At 40.3% G+C, this 26,029-nt stretch overlaps 2 protein-coding genes and 1 long non-coding RNA gene across 7 annotated transcripts in view; 2 read left to right on the top strand and 1 right to left on the bottom strand.

Moving 5' to 3' along the window:
* Positions 1-1,130: 1,130 nt before the first annotated feature.
* mrps2 (mitochondrial ribosomal protein S2) lies at positions 1,131-9,146 on the bottom strand. The gene is made up of 4 exons (XM_069932231.1): positions 8,872-9,146; positions 6,501-6,620; positions 4,307-4,433; positions 1,131-2,054 (listed from the first exon to the last, which is right to left on the bottom strand). Exons 1-4 carry the CDS (start codon positions 8,894-8,896, stop codon positions 1,523-1,525), a joined length of 804 nt encoding a protein of 267 aa, XP_069788332.1. The 5' UTR covers positions 8,897-9,146; the 3' UTR covers positions 1,131-1,522.
* Positions 9,147-9,320: 174 nt separating this feature from the next.
* The window catches only part of LOC138760903 (uncharacterized), a 47,998-nt gene continuing 31,289 nt past the window's right edge, over positions 9,321-26,029 (top strand). For 2 of the 5 annotated variants that reach the window (XM_069932221.1, XM_069932220.1), the window contains exons 1-2: positions 9,515-9,801; positions 11,839-11,935. In XM_069932221.1, coding sequence (XP_069788322.1) covers positions 9,657-9,801; positions 11,839-11,935 — 242 coding nt within the window. In that variant the 5' untranslated portion in view covers positions 9,515-9,656. Of the gene's footprint in view, positions 9,463-9,514; positions 9,802-11,838; positions 13,715-26,029 lie in introns of those variants that run through there. The other 3 variants (XM_069932215.1, XM_069932219.1, XM_069932208.1) reach the window with 3 other exon arrangements.
* Positions 19,651-23,139, top strand: LOC138760918 (uncharacterized). The gene is made up of 2 exons (XR_011355968.1): positions 19,651-20,002; positions 20,152-23,139. It is a non-coding gene; the product is annotated as an uncharacterized lncRNA (long non-coding RNA).

Raw genomic sequence — 26,029 nt, 5'->3', positions numbered from 1 at the left:
TTCATGATTCCAAAGGAAATGGGCCAATTACAATTTTTCTCCAGCAAAATATTTCAGTAACAATTGCGTCTAGAGCAGTGATTCTCACATTTTTTCCCTACTCACATATCACCTTACTAATCACAGATCACCAATGGCATAGGGATTACTTAAGGTGGTACGTAAGTGGAATGAAAAAGTTTGAAAACCACTGATTTAGATGAAAACATGCATGGCAAGTTTTCGGATGACACTAAAGTGTCTGGTATTGTAGAGAGTGAAGACGGTTTCCAAAGATTGCAGCAGGAACTTGAGTGGTTGGACAGGTAAGCAGAGGAATGGTTGATGGAATTTAATAGAGAAATGTGAGATGTTACATTTTAGGGGTGGGGCGGTTTAACATGGGAGGCTCTACACATTGAATAGTAGGGATCTGGGAAGTGTTGAAGAACAGAAGGATCTAAGAGTTCAGGTACACATTACCTGGGAAGTGGCATCTCAAGTAGATAGGGAGGTCAATAAAGGCTTTTTTGCCCCTTTGCTTCCATCACAGTAATGAGTATAAAAGTTGGAAGTCATGTTGCTGTTGTACAAGACGTTGGTGAAGCCTCATGTGGAGTATTGTGTTCAGTTTTGGTCTCTGTGCTGCAAGAAAAATGTTGTCGAGCTGGAGTGGGTGCAAAGAAGTATGATGATGGTCCCAGGATTTGGGAGCCTGAGGTACAAGAAAAAGTCGAGCAGGCTAGGGTTTTATTTCTTGGAGCACTGGAGAACAAGGGGTGATTTCAGGGGTATACAAATCATGAGAAGAATAGATAAGTTAAACCCAGAGAGTCTTTTACCTACAGTAGGGAAATCAGTAACTAGCCAAAGGATGTAACTGAAGTAGGTGCCATTGGAACATTTATGAAAAAAAATTGAACACACAAGTTCAGAAGATGGGTTTAGAGCAATGATTTTCAAACTTTTTCTTTCCACTCACATACCACTTTAAGTCATCCCTATGCTTAGAGATGCCCTGTGATTAGTAAGGGATGACTTAAGGTAGTATGTGAGTGGAAATAATGTTTGAAAACCACTGTTTTTATCCTACCTCATTGACTTGTTACGTGCACAGTTTCATTACTCTAAAGGAAATGGGCCAATGACAATTTTTCTCAAGCAAAATATTTTAATAACAATTGGGTCAAGGGAGTGGTTCTCAACTTTTTCCCCACTCGCATACCACCTTAAGCAATCCCTTACTAATTATAGAGCAACTATGGCATAGGGATGACTTAAGGTGGTACATGAGTGGAAATAGAAAGTTTGAAAACCACTGATTTAGCTAGATATGGGCCAAACACAGGTAAGTGGAACATTTTGGTCGGCGTGGGCAAGTTGGACATGTTTCCATTTTGCATGACTCTATCACTCTTTCTTGGGTGCTAACAGCAGACAAATTTAATTCACTCTTTTCATTTTTTTTCCCCAAAATGGAGATTTGCTGTTTTTACAGATCCCTATGCCTAATGGTTCTTCCAACACACTTAGTTCACTTAGTTCAATCTTTCTGTAGTCCATGCAGAAGGTCCATTTGTCGTCTTTTGTCTTTTGCACGAAGAATAGTCATTTTAAAAAGTTTACAATAGAGTTTAACAGCTGGAGGAGAATCATCATTCCCTGGAATGGGGTAAGTGATGAGGCTTGGATTACAGTTACTGTCCACTATCCCCACAGTTGGAATATTCATCTTGGCAGCATCTCGCACAGCTAAATGCGGTTCAAACACATTGTTTAAAGTGTTGATAAAGATGATGAGATCAGGCAGACGAACTCCAGTGGCGTACTGGACATGAGCATTGGTCAGAAGCCCACCTTGCCAATACCTGGTGTGTGCGTACTCTCCACTCTCCTGTGCTGTTTTCTCAATCAAGTGAGCAAACTGACGGGCTCGACTCACAAACAAGATGATGCCTTTCCGATAAGCACAGTGGGCAGTGAAGTTCAGTGCCTGCTGAAGATGAAGAACGGACTGATCCAAATCAAAGATGTCTTGTTCCAATCGGCAGCCGAAAAGGTATGGTTCCATCAGCCTAAAGAGAGATGAAGTACAGTAAAACTCCAAGTATCCAGCACTTATGGGGATTGGTAGATGCTAATCAGTGTAGTTTCTGGTTGCTTGAGTCTTACTCTAACAATGCCTCTAACTAAAACACTTGCATTAAGAATAGAGTTTAAAAGACTACACTGTACTCTCAATGAACAAACTTCACTTGCATGAATATATAAACCTCAAAGCATTTTACTTTATTTTCAGTCACACTATGGAAATTTAATTGCATCTGCAAGTTCCTCCCCCTCCACAGAGCCACCCAACAGATGACCAATAACGACCCCCTTTCTCCCAATTTTACAGATAAATCCTCAGACTTAAGGGGATGCTTTAAGAAAGTCACCCCAAAGGTGAGTGGAATCAACCAGCTCTTCATCTTGGGTGATACCAACTACTGTTTCACACCATTTTATTCAAACAGCTGCTATAAGCTCCCTGAATATTTGCTCCCATCTTCAACAAAGGTTTTCGTGTTACTTCAGAGGTTTACTTCTACAATTTTTAAACTTACGTATTTTTTTTATATATATTATTTTATTCTTATTTATTTTAATTGTTTAAATTTATTTTCCTCGATTTTTTTTTCCCCACGATTGCTTTAATTCTGGATACCAGGAGTTTAACTGTATTTTCATTATTCCCCATTATTTTCAGTCAAACCTCACAGACCACCCTCCCTCCAGAGCACAGCTGGTGAAAAATGCTAAGTCAATCATCCAGACACCAAACATGCCACACCAAGACAGGCCAGCAAGTATCATCCACTATACCACATAAATGCCGCACTCTTAGAAGCCAGAACACCTTCCTTTCGTAACCAAGGACTGTCTTCAATTTGAGTCCCTTGCCATATTTCACTCTAGCTATCAGCTGCAGAAAAAAATTAACACAAAACTGCAGGTGCTGTAATCTAGAGTCAACAATGAGATGCTGGGTAGACTTAGCGGGGTCAGGGCACATCCATGGATAGATAGGGTCAGTCAGCAATTCGGATCCGGTCCCTCCGTCAAAATCTTCAGAAACTCAGGTTGAGTGTCAATTTAGAAACTCTGAACTCTAAATTAGGAGCTGGCTAGGAAAGTATAACCACCCATGGATTCCCTAATAAGCAATGTGTATTAGGACAGGTCCAACATCTGAACAATATCTCTCCACATTATTTGAGCTTCTGAGATTCCCTCTCAAACCCTTTCATAACCAAAATTGAAGGTTTTGTTTAAAATTTATTTATTTAAAAATCCATTTCAAATGCAATCCAGAGACAATTTCTCTGGGATGGCTAGTTTTCTCAGTTCAGAATCTTCCTCAAGCAGAATAAAAGAAAGCTGAGAAAATATGTTTGTTGTATTACAGGTCTGGTAACAACATGGATCTCTGGTCAGAGAATCTCTGGTCATATTTCTATTAGAATACAAAGTTTATTATGCACACTACTTCCCAGGAGAGATATATTGCCTTTGGAAGGAATGCTGTAGAGATTTATCAGAACACTATTCAGGCTAACAGGATTAAATAATGGAAACATGTTGCATGGACCAGGGATGTCCTTTATCAAAAATAAAAGAGCAAGTTATATTAAATCATTTAAAATCATTAAAAATAAAGAATTTTCTGGACTGAGAAAGAAAATATTTCCTCTGGTGATGAAATCTTGAAACTAAATCTGATATTCAAAAGGTCACATCAGAGATAATTCTGACATCCACTGGTGGAAAAATAAATCTTGAATTCTACCCCAAAAAGTTATTATGGGTGAATGGCAGCCATCACAAATATCCAAAATGATATTTGATATTAAGTTTAATTCAAGATTATTTTATTGTCATGCAATCAAACAGAAAATGTGATATTACATAAAATTTCCTTTAGTCTACCTTAAGGTAGACAAAGAAGGAAGGTAGATTGATAAAGCGAATGTATAGATAAGGCACAATTCAATTTAAAGTTGGAATAGCCTCAAGTAGACAATTAGCCTTCTTTCTGTTCCTGAGTAACAGGTGGCAATGACATGCCTTACAACCTTTCAACACAAGCCATATTTTCCATTCAAGTGTTTTGTTACTGTGATCTGATATGGTGAAAGAAAATTGCTCATCCTTGTCCCCATCTCCTTCCTCGCACCGGCCTCTATAGCACTTGTACCATCTTGTTTCATTAACCCGACCTTCCACCAATCCCCACCACAGCAAGTCCTGCCAGCCTATCTAACTCGTGCAGAGTGAACACACCTACCTGTGCCGGCAGCCTCTCTTGTGACCATAATGCACCCTGGCATCGAAGAGGTCTTTGAGAGTGAAGAGCTCACTGACATGGAAGAAATCAGGATGTTTCAAGGGGTCGTTCAACACTCTGTCCTCCTCTAGAATAGTTACACAGAAGAATGTTAACGTTCACAATTCAGCTCACTCACAGATCAGACTTTACACTAAGCTCACATCTGCCAGTTTCTTCTGCAAGGTAATGAAAGTTGATGGATAGGCAGGAATGTGGTTGCGATTACTATCCATTCAGGTATTTTTGAATAGTGGAGCCAGCTCAAGGGTCTGGATTAAACAGAAAAATCTGCAGATACTGTGATTGCAGTGAAATATACAAGTGCTGAAGAAACTGAGCAGGTCACGCAGCGTCCATAGGAAGCAAAGGGATACAACCAACATTTCGGGCCTGAGATCCTTGTCAAGGTATGAGCAGGGAGGAAGTTGTCTGAATAAAAAGGTGGAGGGAAGAGAGGACAGAATAAGGAGCAGGGGGACAAGCACGGGCCAATAGGCAAGAGGTGGATATTCGATTGTTATTGTAATGTAGTTAAACAGAAAATGTGATATTATTAAAATTTCCTTTAGCCTAACATAAGGCAAATATTTGCCATCAGCAGAAATTGCTGGACACCCAAAATGTCAGAGAAAGAGAAGCAAAAGAGAGTCCTCCAGAGTCACCGAGTCCATGGATTCAGCTCCGGTGCTCTTGCAGCCACAGTTTTCGTCCAAACCATCTGCAACCTGAGCTCCAGATCCAAACGATACGATCACACTTGCATCTGGTTCCCTTTCCTGGTGCCCCTTTACTCAGTCTCAAGCAGTCCACAGCTTGGTGTGAGTCCCTTGACCGCAGTCGCTAGCAGCCCGGAACCTGTATGTATTTCTCGAGTCACCAACAGCCTGCTTCCTGTGTGTCCCTTCAGCATCAGAGCCCCTCGCTGGTCCGCTGCCATGGTCACCATCCTTTGGGCCACCTCCTCTGCTTCTTCTTCGCAAATGTGAGGCAGACTCTCCATTTACTGGTGCCCTGTGTCAATCATCTACTTCCCCAGAGTCTGCAACCCCTCATGGCCACTGCCATTTTCAGACACTGCCATCCTGGGCCCAGACACGCAGTCACAGAATTTGAAAATAAACCACCATTGGCTTCATTAATTGGTCATTTAAAGTCTGTGCAGAGCCAATGGCAGTTGGACTAGGCAGTTTGACCCACAGGGGAGTCCTGTGTCTCCGCACCAGCGGCAGTGCTGACTTTTTTTTGGTTGGGAGGGCAGAAGAGAAAAAAGATGATGATGGGGGAGGGACGTAGCTCTCTAAATGGATAGAGAAGTGGGTGGGGAACTGGAGGAAAGGATACACAGGGATAGGGAAAGAGAGACAGGGAAGGGCCTAACAGAAACTGGAGAACTTGATGTTAATTCCATCTGGTTAGAGAGCGCCCAGATGGAATTATTAGGTGTTGTTCCTTCAACTTGCAGGTGGCCCTTGATTTATCAGTGCATGAGGCCAGGGACAGACATATCCATGTGGGAATGGGGTGTGGAATTAAAATGGTTGGCTACTGAGAGGTCCTTGTTATTGCAGCTAACAGAGAGATGGTGCTCAATGAAACAATCTCCCAGTCTCAGGATAAATTTCTACCAATCCAGTAATGCACATTAATAAGATAATCTGACAATTTATAGGAGTAGAATGATCAAATGAAGTCCCAGTGAAGTAGAGATGGCTGGAATTTGCACACTTTTGGAAAGTGACATTGTGTTTTCAGATATATGTCACCAAATTAGAGAGAAATAAGAAGTGAACAAGGATGCATGACCACCCATCTCACTCTCATCCAAATCCACCATTTAAATTCCTCTCACTGGCTCATTAACACCATAACCTCCACGCCCAATCACTGAAAGCATTAAAAAAAAACTAGAGCAGGAAACAACTTTCCTCCAACACTCCCTTAGTCTCTCAATGGCTTCTAAAATTCAGTGATTTTAAATGTTTTTTGCAGCTCCCTTTCACTTCCACTTGCTCACTGACTAATTGGATGGCAACCCTTCCACAGATTGCTGTTGTTCACAGAAAAGGCCATAATTTTCCTGAAAAGACTTCTTGATTTCCTGAGCAATGCTTGTATTTATGTGCCCGAATGAGCATCAGCCTCCATCACTTACCTGCTTCTGTTGCTTCACGTATGACCGGCAGAGGGCCTGTGGCATGCCCATAGAGTTGGATTTTCAGTTGGTGGTTAGAACCAAGCACAGATCGGGTTACAAAACCCAATTGTGGCAGTACTAAAACAAACAGAGAGAAAATACATGATATTACATGAAATCAAGGCATTCAGCCAAAACTAGCTTGTAAGAGAGAGGTTTGCGGGAGCAAAAATTAACATAGATGTTAGTGGTCCAAAATAAAAAAAAGAAAATGCTGAAGCATTCGGCAGGTCAGTAGCATCTGTGGAGAGAGAAACAGAGTTTCTGTTTTGTGGAGGGTAGATGGGATGAGTCGTGGAGTAGGGCCAGTGGGACGAGAGGGGTGAGGTAGGGCTGGTGGAAAAAGCAGTACAGAGAGAAAATAACAACAGGAAACTGAAATGGAAGATGTTAGTGTCACCACGACAGAATTAAAATAAATTGTTTATTGTCAAATGTACAAAGATACAGTGAAAAGCTGTACAAAAAAAAAACACACTCAGCTGGAGGAACTCTGAATCGAGCAGCATCAGTGGGCAAAGAAGAATGATCAACGTTTTAGGTCTGAACCCTTCATTGAGTCTTGACAATCATTATCCTCCCCCCTGATGTTGCTCGACCTGCTGATTTCCACCCGCAGCGTTAAATAAGAAATTCTGCAGATGCACTCAAGTTCCTCCAGCAGTGTTCTTTGCTCCAAAATTCAGCATCAAGTCTGCAGTGAAAAGTTTTGATTTTCGTGCTAGCTGTACAAGTCAACCCATACTTAAGGATAACACAAAAGGTCTGCACGCACCATGATTGAAGTAAAAACACAATGGTGGCAAAACTCAGCAGGTCAAACAGCAGAATTTATATAACAAAGATAAAGATATAATAATGATGAAGGGCTCAAGCCCAATACATTGGTTATGTATCATTATCTTTACAGTATAGAACCTGGAGAACATAAAACACTACAGAACAGTAAAGTCCTTTAGCCCTGGATGTTGTACTGACCCATAAATTCCAAACATAAAAATAAACCCTCCCTACCCCATAATCCTCTATTTTTCCTTCCTCCATGTTCCTCTTAAATACCCCTATTGTTCTAGCCTCCTCCACCACTCTGCCAAGGCATTCCAGGCATCCACAACTCTGTGTTAAAAAAAAACTTACCCTGATGAGTTCCCTAAACTTTATTCCCTTCATTTTGTACAGAGTACTGAAATAAAAGACACCCCCTACCCCACCACTTTCTGCAACTGGATCCTTGACGTTCTCATCAGAAGACCACAGTCAGTGTGAATTGGAAAAGTCTCCTCCTCATTGATTATCCACGCAGGTGCACCCCAAGGATGCATGCTTACTTAGTCCACTGCTCTACTCATTATACATCCATGGCTAGGTGGCCAGGCACAATTCCAATGCCATCGACAAGTTTGCTGATGACATCACATGTCGGCAGAATCGCAAGCGACAATGAGAAAGCGTACAGGAGGGAGATAGGTCAGCTCGTTGAGGGTGTAACGACAACAACCTTGCGCTCAATGTCAGCAAAACCAAGGACATAATTGTGGACTTCAGGAGGAAGTCAGGGGAGCACAGCCCAGTCCACATTGAGGGTTCAGTAGTGGAGAAGGACTTGAACTTCAAATTCCAGGGTGTCAACATCTCCGAGGATCTGACCTGGAGTCTCCATGTTGATGCAATCACCAAGATGGCTCACCAGTGGCTGTACTTTGTGAAGAGTCTGAGACGGTTCAGTATGTCACCAAAGACTCTTGTAGACCTCTGCAGGTGTACTGAGGAGAGTATTCTGCCTGGAATAGTGGCGCCAACTCTCAGGACAAGAAAAATCTCCAGAGGGTTGTTAACTCGGCCTGTGACATCACAGGCACCAGACTTCACTCCAATGAGGGGACCTACTAGAGACGGTGTCTTAAAAAAGCAGCCTCTGTCCTCAAAGACCCCAGCACCCAGGCCATGCCCTCTTCACTCTGCTACCGTCTGAGAAAAGGTACAAGAGCCTGAAGAGGAGCACTCAGTGACACAAGGCCATCAGATTCCTGATGAATCCGTGCACTATTCTTTCTTATTTTTATAGTAAGATGGTTATAATTATGAATGTCTGCAAACAGATTCAGTTTGACCTTGCTGTTTTTTTTTCAGGCACTGTGTACTTAAGTAAGCAGGTTGGTACAATAACCACAGAGCAGATAAATGGGAGTCTCTTGCACAAATGTGGCCGGGTGGCTGACAAGGAGAGGGATGGAGGCGATGGCGGGACCGAGGACGTGGCCTGGGCCTGCTTCCCTCCTTCCATCCCGCTACCCAACCCACGGGAGGAACCCGCAAGATTCTCACTCACCGCTCCGCACAAATCTCATCGCCATGAATTTCCACAAACTTTAGGAGCACAACCTGGAAATTCGCAGCACTTCGGTTTTACGTCAATGTCGAAACCGTCTTCCTCAGCGTTATCTGCTAACGTTCCTGTTTAATGTCCTCAACATCATGGCGCCTCGCCTTCTGCCCCTCAACATCATGGCGCCTCGCCTTCTGCCCCTCAACATCATGGCGCCTCGCCTTCTGCCCCTCAACATCATGGCGCCTCGCCTTCTGCCCCTCAACATCATGGCGCCTCGCCTTCTGCCCCTCAGTATCATGGCGCCTCGCCTTCTGCCCCTCAGTATCATGGCGCCTCGCCTTCTGCCCCTCAGTATCATGGCGCCTCGCCTTCTGCCCCTCAGTATCATGGCGCCTCGCCTTCTGCCCCTCAGTATTATGGCGCCTCGCGTTCTGCCTCTACCCCTCAACATCATGACGCCTCGCCTTCTGCCCCTGCCACCCCCGTCATCGAGGGACCTCACGTTCTTTCCTACTACATCATGGCGCTGCGGCACTTCCCTCCAATCAGAGCTGGGACTAGTTTTAAAAATTCAGCATGGCGCATGTACAGGTAGTTCAGAATGGCTGTAGTTTGTGACGCTGGCATCACAGCGCAGGTGAGGTAGCGGTGCCTGGCTCGCCGCGCGCCCCAGGGCTGCTGCGGTTATGTGGCTTCGGGCCGCCGGTTGAGTGACACACCTCCCCTGACCCTCCCTCCCTCCCTGAACCGGACCGACCGGTTTTTGGATCCTTCCATGGAGGTGAATGAAGGCGAATCCGAAAGCCTGGCCCTGGGCAGGGGTTCAGAACCCCGGTGTGCAGTCTCCTCCAGCGGTGGGCGAGCGGCCTCGGCCGGACCCCCGTCCCATAGCCCAGGGGAGATGGCTCCAGGTGAGCGGAGAGGAGGCAGGTGGGGCGGCCAGAGTAGGAAGGTTGTCTCCGTAGGGCTGGGGTTGGGGCTAACGTTGACACAAATCCCGGAATTGGGGTCAACTCAGTATGGCAGTACACGAGACCATGGACAGACATGCCTTCTTCATCTTTGACAAAGTTCAGTGTAACCATCGAGAATCTTATATTCATGAAACAATATTTATATATATATATAAATACTTGTCCTACATGCATATTGTTTGTCTGTATTTGTGTTATGTCTGGTTGTGTGTCTGTGTGTTTTGCACTGAGGACTGGAGAACACTGTTTAGTCAGATTGTACTTGTCCAATTGGATGACAATAAACTTGACTTAACACTGTGAAGACACGGGACTACAAATGCTGGGAATCTGAAGTGAAGAGCCTGGGAGAACTCGGGTGGCAAGTGTGGAGGTGAAAGGGGCAGTCTTGTTTCCAGTTAACATACATAAATGCTGGAGGCACTCAGCCAGTCTCACAGTGTCCATGAGAGGTAACGATATATTACTGATGTTTTGGGCCTGAGCCCTTCTTCGAGGTATAAACAAAAAGCAGGCAGGTATCTGAAGTAAAGAATTGGGAGAGAGAAAAAGAAGGGGAGGAGTCCATACCAACAAACTAAAGCTGTCCATTGGATATGATAAGAGGAAAGGTTAAAGTTAGGAGGGACAGCACCACCGTGGCTGCGTGAAACCCACGATGACTCCCATGATAGCTGAATTGCTTTATCGACATTCCCTGATCTCAGTGGAAAATTATAAAACATAGAAATGCTGGAGGACATCATTGTGTCTCGCAACATCTATAGGAGGTAAAGATACATAATTTTTTTTGGACCTGAGCCCTTCTTCAAGGTATGAGTAAAAAGCAGACAACCACCTAATTTAAAGGCTGGAGGGAAGGAAAGAATGGGCAGGGGCAGGAGTGCAGACCAACAGACAAAAGGTGTTAATTGAATATGGTAGGAAGACGGGAGAGGGGAAAGATGAGAATTGTTTGGGGGAGGTGGATGTTTTTGGGTGCGTGCCTGCTTTTTACTCATGCCTTGAAGAAGGCTTGAAGACAGAAATGTATCTTTACCACCTATGGATGCTATGAGACCAGCTGAGTTCCTCAGCATTTCTGTGCTTTTACAACAATCACAGTGTTTGACCAACTGAGTTCCTCCAGCATTGTGTTTTTACTTCAACCACAGTGGCTGCAGACTTTTGTGTTGTACTTTCAGAGGAAAGGTGAGAATTGATTTTGGCTCTGAAAGGAGACAGAGGAAAAGGGAAGAGGGAGTCAGAGCTGGTGGAAAGGAGTCAGGGGGAAGAAGATGGGGGTGCGGGGGGTTAAAAAAAACAGTAGTTGCTGTTAATGCCATTCAGTTGGAGGGTGCCCAGACGGAAAATGAGGAGGTGTTCTCCAATTTGTGGGTGGTCTCAGTCTGGCAGTGCATGAGGCCATGGACAGACATGTCAGCAAGGGGATGGAATGGAAAAGCCAGACCTTGCATCTGGTGTGTCTATTGTGCACTTGTTACCTGATCCCAGTGGCCAAGCAGTGCTCTTGAAAGCCCATCCTCATCATAATTAGCAAGCAAGTCTCACTCTCAGACCTCAATCATAATCCCCAAAAATGCTATTAAAAAAAACTACTCTGTTTGTCCCTCAGCAGATGATGCTTGAGGCTAGAATATCTGCATCTAATTTTTTTTTTAATTTTAAACATCACAGCAAGGTAACAGACCCTTCCAGCCCACAAGCCCATGCCTCCAATACACCAGTTAACCTAAAAATCCCATATAATTTTGGAGGGTGGAATGAAAGTTACATCTCATGGGGAGAACTTACAAATTCCTTATTGACAGCATTAGATTCAAACCTGGCTTGCTGGCACTATAAGTGTTGCACTAACTGGTACACTAATTGTGCCCAGTGTAAATTGAACTCAACCCTTCCCTGTGTATCTGTAACTTCATTTGAATTTCATGTGAAGTGTAAGATAAAAAGTGCTAAATTAATGAAACTTTTTTTTAATTATTTGTCATAGATGAGAACACAGTCAGGGATGCATCCAATGAACAGATGGCGATTTCTGACACAGATCAGTTCCATAGCTTTCTTGAAGTTGAACACAATTCCTGCAGGTACAAAATGGAACCAAGGGAGCAGATGCCTTCCCCAGTCTCTCTGGAATCGGACTTCTTTGTTTCGTTAAAACTCGCTGCTGTTTTAACATTTATTTTTGTTGTTGTAACAATCTTATTGGTTAGCTCCAAGCAGAATGAGCCTATTCTCATGCATCCTGGCTTATCAAAGTTTAATTACCAACATTCACTGAATCAAAAGCTTCATAAGGTACAGCTGTTCTTTCCAAGACAGTCAGATAGTTTCTGGGCAGCACTGGAGAATATTTTTAATCAGCTTCCCATGAACCCTGCTGAGAGTCTCCAAGCTCGCTTCATTGGAGTTGGACATGGAGATTCATGGAACACAATGCTATGTCTCTCCAAGGCCATTGTCAATTTATTGCGAGTCAGTGATGCTGATCTAAGTCCAGATGGAATGAACAAAATGCCAGATTACAGTCAGGTTTTTTGGTCACATTGTGGTTCTTCTCTCAGGCCAGGCACTTCCAATGTGCTTATTGCAGAAATTGTAAGAAACCACTCCTGTACTGTAGCCCTGAGTCTGCATGCAGCCACTAAGCCAACTGCTGCAGCAACATCCCTCATCTCAGTGTGGTGTATTAAAGCAGAGCCCTTGCAAGAGATTTTCCCTTCTCTTGTGGCCAAAGTTTTACATCATCTCAACCAGACACTATCCAGTAATACAAACATCCCAAACACCCCTGTTGTAACAGTAAATCCAGAGGATCACTTGCAGAGTGGCTTTCTGTGCTGAGTCTGGTCACCTTATTGGTTGGTTTCAAACCTTTCCTTATTCAGTGAATGAAGCCCAGAAATGAAAATTACAATGGAAACAAGCAAAGGCAAAGCTAAAAGCTGTGAGAGATTATCAGTTGGCCAGCAAATGTATAGAGAATGGGTAAAGATAAGCATTTTTGTACAGAGAGGATCTCTGGTTTAATCATGTCTGGTGGAGTGATATTCCTATTAATATTGGTTTGTAATGCTACCATTCCTTGCAGTTTGAAAATTTAATTGAGTGTGATTTATATTGAATTTTGAATATTTTTAAATTGCTAGATATCTGTGCTGCCTGCAATTCATTTTTAAGATTTGCATTGTAAAGTAGCTTTCTGTGCTGAGACTGGTCACCTTGTTGGTTAGTTTCAAACCTTTCCTTATTCAGTGAATGAAGCTAGGAATGAAAATTACAGTGGAAGCAGGCCAATTTCAATTCAATCTCAGCCAACATAGAAAGGATAGTGAAAGCATATTTGAAGATAATGAACATCATCAGCAAATGACATTTCTAACATTCATCTTTAAGATATCCAATGGAGACATTTTTAATTTAGACATACAGAACAGTAACAGGCCCTTTCGGACCATGACCCAGTGCTGCCCAATTACTCCTAATTGATCTAGAATGAATGGTGGGAAGAAACCACCCAGAGGAAACCCACACAAACACAGGGGAGAACGTACAAACTCCTTACAGACAGTGCCATGCCAATCTACGCTAACTATGCTGCAGTTGCTCAACTCTCCTTCATCCCCTTCCCCTTTCTGTCCATTTCTTGTAGCTGCAATCAAAATCTGTTCAAAGCCACTATATGGAATATTTTCCAATGTGACTTCAACCTTGAAATATGAATTTTAAAAGTTTTCAGTTTCCAAAGGAAAATGTATATTTTCTGTAAGCGTTGAATTTTATATCGATTTTACATTTGGAAACGTATGTGGGCATTTTCTGAGATTAATACTGACATTAAATTGTCGTAACTACTTCTCATCAAAGCATTTGTTGTGACATCTGCAAAACATCTTTATTTAAACAAAAAAAGGATCAAAATTTAAATTATTACAAATAACTTAACTCCCTTCTAATTCTAAGTGCACGTGTATATGCTCAGGAAAGTTATTTGATTTGTAGTTGATTGAATCTCACTTCTCACTCCTCCAAGTTCACCAATTCTTATACTGGGCACAGAATTTAACATTTATAAATTTTCACCAGGCTCTGGTGCTTAAAGGTACATGGTTACAGCTTGGAAGGTTCTGGTTGGTTTCAGAGAGAGATTTGTTGCTCGTTGGACACACACACAAATTGATTTCCTCCGATCAGCCACTTCAATGTCTTGCCAAAGAAACTTACCCCATCATGGGTTTTCCAAATGATAACCTCTTCTTCCAGGTCACCACAGAGTTTCTCTTGTTTCCCTTATTTCAGGAGAAACGCTCTAGCCAGCCATTTCCTCTTGTAAGGACTACAAGAGTTTTTAACGGGCTGAACACAGAACTCACAATCCATCTTCAAAATGGGTTTTCAACAAGCCTGCCAGCTTGCTATGTTGCAGCCTCAAAAGCCACTGCAGAACCCAGTATTCTCTCTCTCTAAGAGAAATCCTGTTTGGTCGTTCTCTTCACTTGTAAAGAAACCAAACAACCACTTCCAAGGCTCCAAACCCAATCTTTTAAAGATCTTTATCAACACTTGAGCTTGAACTTTTATTTGCACCTGGTTTTGAAGTTCTTTCCCCAAAGCACTTTCCATTGTCTTTGCAAAGGCACTTGAAGCATGGATGTCTGGCTTGAACAAAGCTCTGGCATTTTAAATGAGATGTGTTTTGTAAGCATCTGTTTGTGAAGTGACCTGCATGCACTAAACCCCCACAATCTATCTATTTAAGACATATATAATATAACCTGTAACACTATCTTCAAAACAGGTGGGCACAATCCCTTCCTCAGTAGTTGTTCTGATCAGAAGGGGGCACCGTACCTCCAGTGTTAAAGCTGCCTCATCAATGACAATTTCCTTTTTGCTGCTTGATGGTTTGTGACTGCTTTTAGCTCTCCATTAAGTCCCTATGTTGCCCAGAACATAATTTATCCAAAACTGCTTTAACTCTCCCAAAATGATTGAACTTTAACACAATTCCATACAGCATGTAAAAAAAGTTCCAATACATTAACCACATCTAAAACAAAATTCCGAATTACTAAACCCATATTTTTTTAACTTTTCCGTGGTCAAATATAATTGATGTAAAAAATTATAATTAACCATTCCATATCATACATTAGTCAATTTAATTACATTGTCCTGACACATATTTGCCCAATCATCTTTAAGAAAAATAAATACTAAATCACTCTCCCATTTAAGTTTAGATTTCTCCCAATCTGGTTTATCCATACTATCTTGTAACAAATTATACATAACTGAAATATAACCCTTTTTCAGTATAGAGGAAATCAAAGATTCAAATCTTGACAAAGTAGATAAAATCATCTCTCTTAAAGCTTTAAGTTGATAATACGCAAACAAAGAATTTACAGGTATATCAAATCTTTCTCTCAGTTGATTAAAAGAAAGAAATCAGCCCTCTACAAAACAATATTGTATTGTCTTTATTCCCTTAGAATCCCAAATCTTCAAATGATTGTTAAACATTGAAAAAGGAATAAGCTGATTATTATACAATGGAGTTAAAATAGATAATTTATCTTTTGACCCTAACACCCTATTTTTTTTAACCATATCTTTAATAAATGTTTCAATATCAGCATATCATATTGCTGTAACAAATTCGAGTTTCAACGAAATATAAATTCATGTATCTCAACCCTAGAAATACACACCATCTCCACTTTAGCCCATCTAGGAGGCTGATCTAAATCCATCAATCTACTAATGAACTTCAACTGAGCTGCTTCATAATAATTTTGAAAATGTGGTAGTTGTAATCCACCCAATGTATACTTTCATGTAAGTCTATGCAACGCCATTCGAGCTAATCTACCTTTCCATAAAAATTCTCGCACTGCTTTATTCAAATCTTGAAAAAAACCCTTAGAAAGTAAACAAGGTAGTGACTGGAATAAATATTGAATTCAAGGAAAAAATATTCATTTTAATACAGTTAACCCGACCAATCAAAGTTAATGGAAGATCTTTCCACTTAAGTAAATCTGCTTTAATCCATCTTAATATAGGTACATAATTTAATTGATATAATGATTGATAATTCGTATCCATAAACACACCTAAATATTTAATTTTACTTGTCCTCCTTAATTTTGTAATTGTTTTAAATTCAGAATAATCTCCCAATCCAACTGATAAAATTTCACTTTTATCACAATTAACATTATATCCCGATAATTCTCCAAATTTCAACAAACACTCTTGCAGTTGTTTCAATGACTGTTCCGGTTCCGTCAAGTATACCAACACGTCATCCATAAATAAGTTAATTTCATATTCTTAATACTTAACCCACATCCCTCTAATTTCTTCATTTTGTCTAATAGCCTGAGCTAACAGTTCAATAACCAATGCAAATAAGGCTGGTGACAATGGGCAGCCCTGTCGAGTTGAACGAGTCAATTTAAATGGTAAAGAAATCTGTCCATTTGTCACCACCTTAGCAATTGGGTTCATATATAAAGCCTTAACCCAACCAATAAAAAAATGGCCGAATTTAAATTTCTCTAACAACTTAAATTAAAAAATCCCACTCAACCCTATCAAAAGCTTTTTCTGCATCTAATGCAACCACATTAGGTTAGTTGCTTTTGATATGCATTGACCAAAGTAATTAATCGAAATATATTGTCTGATGCATTTCTATTCTTAATAAAACCTGTTTGATCAATATGTACCAATTTAGGCAAATATTTAGCAAGTCTATTAGCTTACTTTCACTATAATTTTAAAATCCACATTTAATAAAGAAATAGGTCTATACAAAGACATTTTTAATGGATCTCGATCTTTTTTTTGGATAACAGTTATTAAAGCACTAGAACATAATTCTGGTAACTTCCGATCTTCAGTAACTTGATTCAACACCTCTCCAAATTCATTAGAAAAATCATCTTTAAAAAGTTTATAAAATTCCACAGGAAATCCATCGTCCCCTGGGGACTTTCAGTTCGGCATTTCCTGAATAGCTTCCTTAATTTCAAAATCCGTAAATGGAGATTCCAATTCCTGAACATCAATTTCATCTAATACCGGTAACTTTAATTTAGATAAGTAAGAGTTAATAGAACCATTATCCTGTTTCCCCTCAGAATTATATATTTTTTGATAAAATGAACAAAACTGGTCATTAATTTCCAGAGGCTTAAAAGTTATTATTGAATTCTTCTTAACAACATTAATGGTCCGAGATGCCTGTTAAGCTTTCAATTGCCAAGCAAGTACCTTATGAACTCTTTCCCCCAACTCAAATAATGTTGTTTAGATCGATTATTTAAGCGCTCAAATTGATAAGTTTGTAAAGAACTATAACGCAATTTCAACCTCTCTAATGCAACTTTTTTTTAATCTCTGTTACCCCTTTCTGAACGTCCTTCTCTAACTCAGCAATCTTATTTTCTAACTCTAAACTTACTGCCATATATTGTTTCTTAACTTTCGTAGAATAACTAATGATCTGCCCTCTCATATAAGCTTTTAAAGCATCCCATATAACAAAATGACTATCCACAGAATTAACATTTTCAGCCAAAAATAAAGAAATCTGCTCTTTAACAAAAGTAACAAACTCAGGTTTCTTCAATAGCATTACATTAAACCTTCAACTAAACGATGGACGTACTACCTCCAAACTTTCGTAAGAAAAAAGTTATAATGAATGATCAAATATAACTCGACTTTTATATTCAGCTCTTAATACTCTACCTTGTAAATATGGTGACACCAAAAATAAATCAATTCTAGAAAATGAATCATGTCTCAAAGAATAAAAAGAAAAATCTTTCTCTGTAGGGTTAACTTTTCTCCAAGTATCCACCAAATTTAAATCTTTAATTAAAGAATTAATTTGTGTTGCCATCTTTGATTTCCTTATATTTTTGGATTTCTATCCAATAAAGGGTCGAGAACACAATTAAAATCACCCCCAACTAAAACATTTTCATTAGCTTGAGTTAACAATAAAAAAGCTTCTGAAATAAACCACTCATCATCTATATTAGGGGCATAATGATTCAACAAAGTCCACCATTCAGCAAAAATTTTACAATTCACTCTTAATACTCTGCCAGCATACCCCTCTGAAGATTCCAATTCAAAGGGTAATTTTTTATGAATCAAAATCGCTTCTCCTCTAGCCTTAGAATTAAAAGAAGACGAGAAAACATAATTTCAAATGTTCTTTCTCAGTCAAATATTTTTCTTGTAAAAAATCAAAATCAATTTTCATTTTTTTAATATGTCAATATTCTCTTTCTCTTAATTGGATGATTTAACCCCTGCACATTAAAAGTTGCAAAATTCAATTGAGACATCATTTTTAACTACTAATGTAAACACACTACAAATTAATGCTCCCCTCTACAATTCTTCCAAAAAATAAAGACCCCCTCAAAAAAGAAAAAAATAAATAAAAACATTGTAAAAATTTTAAAAACTAAAAAAAAACAACAAAAAAAAACCATTGAAAGGTAGTAATACCCTAAAAAAACTGGGAGTGGTAAGCCCACTAGTGGCAGATGACTGTCAAAGTTTTCAGTATCATTCGCCCCTCCCCTCCCCCCCAGCCGAATACATATTAATTATACTCAAACACAATCGAATATAGTCCATATATTAAACCCAACGATTCCAAGCCCAACGACTGCTCCGGATCTTCAACTTGAGAAGACTTTGTGTCATTTCTTCTTTCTTTCCATTCTTCCCATTTCCATTTCTATTTCCATTCACTCTCCTCTTAGGAGATAACGGAGGAGAAGATCCATTTCTTCGCAATTCAGGCAAAGAATTGGCAAAAACCAAAGCATCATGATCATTCTCAAAAAATTGAGATTGAAAATTTCCATAGAAAACCTTCAAAATTGCAGGATAACGAAAAGCAAACTTGTAACCTTTGCGCCCCAAAATGTCTTTAGCCATATTAAATTCTTGTCGTCTTCTAATAACCTCTTGACTCAAATCAGCATAAAAGAACACCCTATTATGTTGAACTATTAATGGAGATCGATTCTGTCTTGCATTCTGCACTGCCATACATAAAATCATTTCACGATCTTGATATTTTAAACAATGAATCAAGACTGCTCGCAGTGCTTTTCCTGGAAGTGGCCTTCTTCTCAGTGCTCTATGAGCCGTATCCAATTCCAAACCTTAAGGGAAAGACTCTTTACCCAGCATCTCTGGGATCCAGTGCTTAAAAAATTTTAGAGGGTCAGCACCTTCCATGTCCTCTGGAAGACCCACTATTTTCACATTATTCCTCCAACTTTGATTTTCCAATGAATCAATCTTCTTCATTAAATCTCTTTTCTGAATCCCCCAATCTACAAAAGAACCTTCCACTTTTTCCATTTTTTTCTCTATTACATTCTACCTGAGTTTGACACTCAGAGAAAGGTGTTTCAATTTTCTTAAAATTATCTTGCACTGTGTCTACTGATTGTATACATTTATTAATATCACTACAGTCATTTCCTGTTTCACGGTTGACATTTCATCACACAAAGTATTCATTTTTATTTTCATCTCCATAAATCCTTGAATCATTTAAGTTGATATTTGTTTTGACATATTATGCATTTGCTGCATTTGACTAGCAATCCCTTCCAAAACAATGAACACTGAATCCAGTCCAGATTCCACTTCCACTATTTGAGATTCACCTTCATTAACTGCAAGCTCCTCCTCCTGGACATATTCCAATAAGGTAAGTTCCCCTTCTTCCTCAGTCATCACAGGTCCTCTAACTGAACGGCTGCGGGTCTGGACACCCGACGCCGGCACCCCGACTTCTTCGGGACGCCGACGTTCGGGTTCCCCCACAACGCCAATTTTTTCCAACAGCTCCCAGTCCCGCAATGCCGCACGCAGGCCAGGCAAGCCTGTCGGATGCGCAGAGGTGTCTTCCAACGCTACTCTGCGCGCCACTGGGCTGCCCAGCGAGGTTGCGGGCTTACAGGTCCCCTTATTGGCCGAACTCACCGATGTGCCGGCGCCATCTTGTGGATGCAGGGTCGGCACCAGTCAAACTCAAATGGGCTGGAGTCCTCTGAGGCTTGTAGACTCCTAACAATGACTCTGTGGATTCAGCTATGCAGGTAGGCCTCAATTCTTCTGCACTTTTATATGGTAGTTTTTTCTGAAGCTGAGGTTTAAATTTTTTCACATTTGATGCCATCATAAAGCACTGTTATTTAAATAACTGCAAATCTTAATTTTAATCACTTTTGTTCTTTTTAAAAACCAGGTATTTAATAATCCAGCTGGGGAGAGGTGGAACACACATCTTCCTTCTACAGCATCTTGCCACACCCCCCTGTTGCCCAGAACCTGAATGTTACTTCCAAAGATTATAATTGTCTCAACTGGGGTGTTTGATCGTATATCTTAAACAGACAAATATCACAACTTTAATGTCTCACTCTCAAGGATAGAAATCAAAACCTGCCATGTGCCTCTTCCATCTTCTGTGATCTCCAACATCTGTGTCTATCTCAGAACTCTATCTCTCTTTTGTTTCCCTTGATTTTCTATTGCTGGTCCTACCCGGCCACTTTCCATGCATCCACCTCCTTTATGAACAATTATACTGTCTACTGCTTGGCCCATAATTTTTTCATATATCTTGCAGATCTTCCTGATATTGAGCATGTAAAAAAAATAGTGGGGAGGTCATGAATCATAAAAGGATAACTGAGGAGGTAGTGATGGCAGTGTTAAAAAAGATAAAGGTGGATAAATCTCCGGGTCCGGACAATGTATTCCCAAGGACACTCAGGGAGACTAGTGTACAGATAGTGGGGCCATTAACAGAGATATTTAGGATGTCACTGATCACAGGAGTAGTGCCAGAGGATTGGAGGGTGGCTCATGTTGTTCTGCTGTTTAAGAAAGGGTTCAAATGTAAGCCTGGAAATTATAGACCTGTGAGTCTGACGTCTGTAGTGAGTAAGTTGATGGAAAGTGTTCTGAGGGATGGCATTTACAAATATTTGGAAGAACAGGGATTGATAGGTAATAGTCAGCATGGTTTTGTCAGGGGTAGATCATGCTTAACATACTTTATAGAGTTTTTCGAGGGGGTTACAAAAAAGATTGATGAAGGGAAGGCTGTGGATGTTGTCTATTTAGACTTTAGTAAAGCTTTTGACAAAGTTCCCCACAGGAGGTTAGGAAAAAAGGTGGAGGCATTAGGTATAAATAAGGAGGTAGTGAAATGGATTCAGCAGTGGTTGGATGGGAGGTGTCAGAGAGTACTGGTAGAAAATTGTTTGTCAAATTGGAGGCCAGTGACTAGTGGAGTTCCTCAGGGATTGATCCTGGGTCCACTATTGTTTGTTTTATATATATATTAACGATCTGGAAGAAGGGGTGGTAAATTGGATAAGTATGTTTGCAGATGATACAAAGATTGGTGGTATTGTGGACAGTGAGGAAGATTACCATAGCTTAAAAAGAGATATAGGAAAGCTAAAGGAGTGGGCTGAGAAATGGCTGATGGAATTTAATACGGATAAGTGTGAAGTGTTGCATTTTGGAAAGGCAAATCTAAATAGGTCATATACATTGAATGGTAGACAATTGAGGAGTGCAGAGCCACAAAGGGATTTAGGAGTTATGGTAAATAGTACCCTCAAGGTTGATACTCAGGTAGATAGAATGGTGAAGAAGGCATTTGGAATGTTGGTCTTCATAAACTGGAGTATTGAATTCAAGAGTTGGGATGTTACGATTAAATTGTACAAAGCATTGGTGAGGCCAAGTTTGGAATACTGTGTGCAGTTTTGGTCACCAAATTATAGGAAGGATATAAACAAAATAGAGAGAGTGCAGAGAAGGTTCACGAGAATGTTGACAGGTTGTCAGGGTTTGAGTTACAGAGAAAGATTGAGCTACCTGGGGCTTTTTTCTCTGGAGCTTAGAAGATTGAGGGGGGATTTGATGGAGGTGTTCAAGATTTTAAAAGGGACAGAGAGAGTCAACGTGGATAGGCTTTTTCAATTAAGAATGGGGGATATTCAAACCAGAGGCCATGGTTTGAGATTGCAGGGGGAAAATTATAAGGAGAACATGAGGGGAAATTTCTTCACGCAAAGGGTGGTTGGGATGTGGAATAAGCTTCTGGCAGAGGTGGTTGAAGCAAGGACGTTATTTACATTTAAGGAAAGACTGGATAATTACATGGAGGGGAGAGGATTGGAGGGGTATGGACCAGGTGCTGGTCAGTGGGACTAGGAGGGTGGGGATTTGTTCCAGCATGGACTAGTAGGGCCAAACTGGCCTGTTCTGTGCTGTATATGGTTATAGTATCAGTGCAGTGTTTGACTTTCAATTTTGGGGCTTCAGGTTTCATCCTTTGTCACCTTATGTAACCCTACCACCTCAGCTCTCCCACAAGCCTCACTGAAACCCAGCCTTCACTCCCACAAGGATTACATTCAACTATTTAATTTCTGAATCTCCATAGTCTCCCACAGATCCATATTTCTATATATCATGGAAGAAAGAGATTATTAGGACCACCAAATCTATGATGGTTATTTTAAAATTTTTGGGAGTCACTACCTGGGAGGATCTTTGCTGGATTCAACACACTAAAGGCATCATGAAGTAAGCATGTCGCCACCTCTATTTCCTCATGAGTTTTAAGAGGTTTGGTATGACATTGGAAACCCTGGAAAATTTCTACAGATGTGCAGTGGAAAATATTCTGACTGGCTGCATCACAGTCTGATATGGGGATACCAATACCTCTGACCATAAAGCCCTGCAAAACATAGTGGACACAGCCCAGGACATCACAAGCAAAATCCTCCTCACCACCAAGAACATCTGCGGGGAATGGTCCCGTTGGAAAGCAGCAGCAATCATCAAGAATTCATATCACCCAACACACTCTGTTCTCACTGTTACCATCAGGAAAGAGGTATAGGTACTGCAAAACTCACACTCCTGGGTTCAGGAACGGCTGCTACCCTTCCATCAGACTCCTCGACATCAAACTCAATCAGAGGTTCATTTAAGGACTCTTTTTCATTTTATTGAATTTTTTTTTGCTGTATTGCACAGTCAGTCTCTTTACATTTCTGTATTTGTTAGCATGTATACATATCTTCTTGAGAACAGTGTTTTGCACAACCAATAAGTTGTAATTCTACTTCACCTGCAGGAAGAAGAATCTCAGAATTGTATGTGATGTCATGTATGTACTCTGACAATAAATGTGAACTTTGAATTTTGTTCTCTAAATAATTACCTTCCACCATGTTTTCCTGTAATCTAGTCTCCTGTATGCCCATAACTCTCGACCTATCAGCTCATCCTTAGTTGGGATGTGGGAGGAAGCCCACCTGGTCTCTCGGAGAACGTGGAAACTCCACACACTTACCAAAGGTAGTGATTGAACCCTGATCGCTAGAGCTATGAGGTAGAACCTCTATCTATTAGCTACAATGCCAGTAGTTCCTTTAGTTTGGGTTCAAAGACTGTCCACGTCAATTCAAATACAATCCCTACTCACAGGCATGTACTTAAGCTCCCTTCTAGTTGGTATTGCCATTGACTCACAGCATCAGAGAGCCTGGTACAATCCTGACCTAAGTGATGTTTATTTTTGTTTATTGACTTGTGTACAAAGTGAAAGCTTTGTTTTGTGTACTATCTAGGCAAGTCATCCTCCACATACTACAGCAAGTTGGACAAGAATAAAAACACAATACAATAAAACAAAATTGCAGGATATAAACCCATGGTTTTCAACCTTTTTCTTTTCACTCACACACCACTTTAAGTATTTCCTATGCCATAGGTGCTCTATGGTTAGTAAGGATTGCTTAAGGTGGTATGTGAGTGGAAAGAAAAAGTTTGAAAACCACTGTTTTAATCGTACCTAATTGACTCGTCATGTGCAGGGTTTCATAACTCCAAAGGAAATGGACCAATGATAACTTTTCTCAAGCAAAATATTTCAGTAAGAATTGGGTCTAGAACAGTGGTGGTCCCTTCCCATTCACATACCACCTTAAGCAAACCCTTACTAATCACAGCACCAATGGCATAGGGAATACTTAAAGTGGTATGTGAGTGGAAAGAAAAAGGTTGAGAACCACTGTGTTACATCATGTTTAAACTTAGAGAAGATTAGATATTCAATTTCCAATTTGAATTTAAATTTTCGAAAACTTGTTTTTTGAAATAAGTTCATAATCTTTTGAATTGTTATGAAGGTACGAATGTTGACTAATGAAGTAATTTATCACTCTAATAAGAATTTTTTCTTTATTTTCACCCAAACAGTTTCTTTCCTGGTAGTGGGTTTAGATTTTTCTTTTTTTATAATAAAATAATATAATATTAATACAATATAATCTGTTTGATTAAAATGTGGGGTACCTTGGATGAAATGATATGATTTAAGTGTAATGTATCTTTTTGATTGTTAATATATATCTACATGAACACAGAAATTTCACATTCAAAAAAAAGTTAATAAAAAATATTGAAAAAGAAAAGAAAGAGAGGAGGAGTGGGTGCAAGTGGAGCATCTGCAGTCACAGGGGTAGTTGGGGAGGGAGGAATGGATGAGGGAGACACAGAGGAAGTTGTCCTGTGGAAGGTGGAGAGGGGAATATGTGACTGGTGGCAGGATCACAAAACAGGTGGCAGAGGAAGATATGTTGGATAAGGAGGCTGGTCGGGTGGAAGATGAGGACAAGGGAAATCCTGTCCTTATTGCTTGTGGGATAGGGAGGGGACCAGGGCAGAAGTGCAGGTAATGGGGGATATGCAGGTGAGGTCTTAATTGATGGTGGTAGAGGGAAAACCACTTTGAAGAAGGAGGACATCTCTGATGATCTGACATGGAAGGCCTCATCCTTGCCCTACTGTGTTTCAAAATAGATTGTAAAAATGTAACTCATTCTTCTCATCCCAATTATCTTCCCAAATAAAACGTCTCAGCTGTACACTAATGAGTAATCTGACTTTAAGGGAATGTCAAATGAAATTCCACAGGTGAATAATATTAACAGCTGATATGAATATTTAGAATAATATCTAAATATTAAGAAGGTGAATCAAATGAAGGAAAACTGGAAAATTCCCAGGATCACAAGGACAGAATAAAAAGCTACAAAAGGAAATTAACTTATATGGTGGAATACAAGAGCCCATCGTAGAAGTTATTCAGGGCTTATAAATTCATCCATAAGTCCATTAGCTCAAAAAAGAATCAGTCTTCATTAAACCAGTCATAATGTGTGAAAGCATAGGCTGGAGCGGTTTTTCTGCACAACCAGATTCAATCTTGAAGAAGGATTTCAGCCAAAAACATTTACCATTCAGCACGTGGAGAAGTTGGTGTGGGAATGCTGTCGACTGATGCATTCCAGGCGCACGCATCAGAGGACACACAGGCTTGGCAAAGCCAACTTAACGGTGCTGTAGGGAAGGACCACAATCTAGAGCAGCCATTCTCAATGAGGCCATGCCCCCACCACCCCTGGTGGCCACAGCACATTTAATGGGGGCCACAGACTGAAATCATAAAATATTTTTATGTAGTCAGGACAAGATAATTATGGAAGAAGCCAACTAAATACTGCTTCACAGTCTGGCCCATTATCTGTGAGCAGAGTCCAAAGGGGCCTTAGCCAAAAGAAGGTAGAGAATGGCTGGTCTGAAGTCTTTACTGGGCATTGAGGGGGTGAATGCAAGGGGATCCAGCTCTTAACAACAGAAGGGGAGGTAATGACAAGGTACCACAATAGAGACTGTATATGACAATGTGCAATGATGGACATGAAACTAAAGGTGCAAAGAGATTTTGAAATTTTTTTGTCAATAACACTGGACAACAATGTTTTTCAAAAGGTTTGTTTCCTGAAAAAATAAATGGTGATTATGATGAACAACTTCAAGCTGAACACAAAGATAATTTCAGATTTGTTGTATAACATAGAAGTTGGAGAAACATTTAATTACCTTTTATTACATTTAGCATATTTAATCGCATAATGATGCTGACACATTGCATTAGTTCAACTGACCTAAAAATGTTTTTCCGCTGATTTTCGTTTGTATTCAACATCTGATGTCTCTTGTGTCAGTGTCCTACAATAGGCAGC

This window comes from Narcine bancroftii, chromosome 1 (assembly GCF_036971445.1).
Source record: "Narcine bancroftii isolate sNarBan1 chromosome 1, sNarBan1.hap1, whole genome shotgun sequence".
In the NCBI taxonomy this organism is placed as follows: Eukaryota; Metazoa; Chordata; class Chondrichthyes; order Torpediniformes; family Narcinidae; genus Narcine; species Narcine bancroftii.
Note: the sequence above shows the minus strand (reverse complement) of the source record. Positions and strands in the feature narration are given on the sequence as shown.

Bases quoted from the DNA above. Each gene is read 5' to 3' on its own strand.
- mrps2 (XM_069932231.1), bottom strand. From the start codon at position 8,896: ATGGCGATGAGATTTGTGCGGAGCG. The intron at 4,434-6,500 runs GTAAGTGATGGA...TAACTATTCTAG, and splicing joins ACGTGAAGCAACAGAAGCAG to AGGAGGACAGAGTGTTGAAC. The intron at 2,055-4,306 runs GTAGGTGTGTTC...ATCTCTCTTTAG, and splicing joins AAGAGAGGCTGCCGGCACAG to GCTGATGGAACCATACCTTT.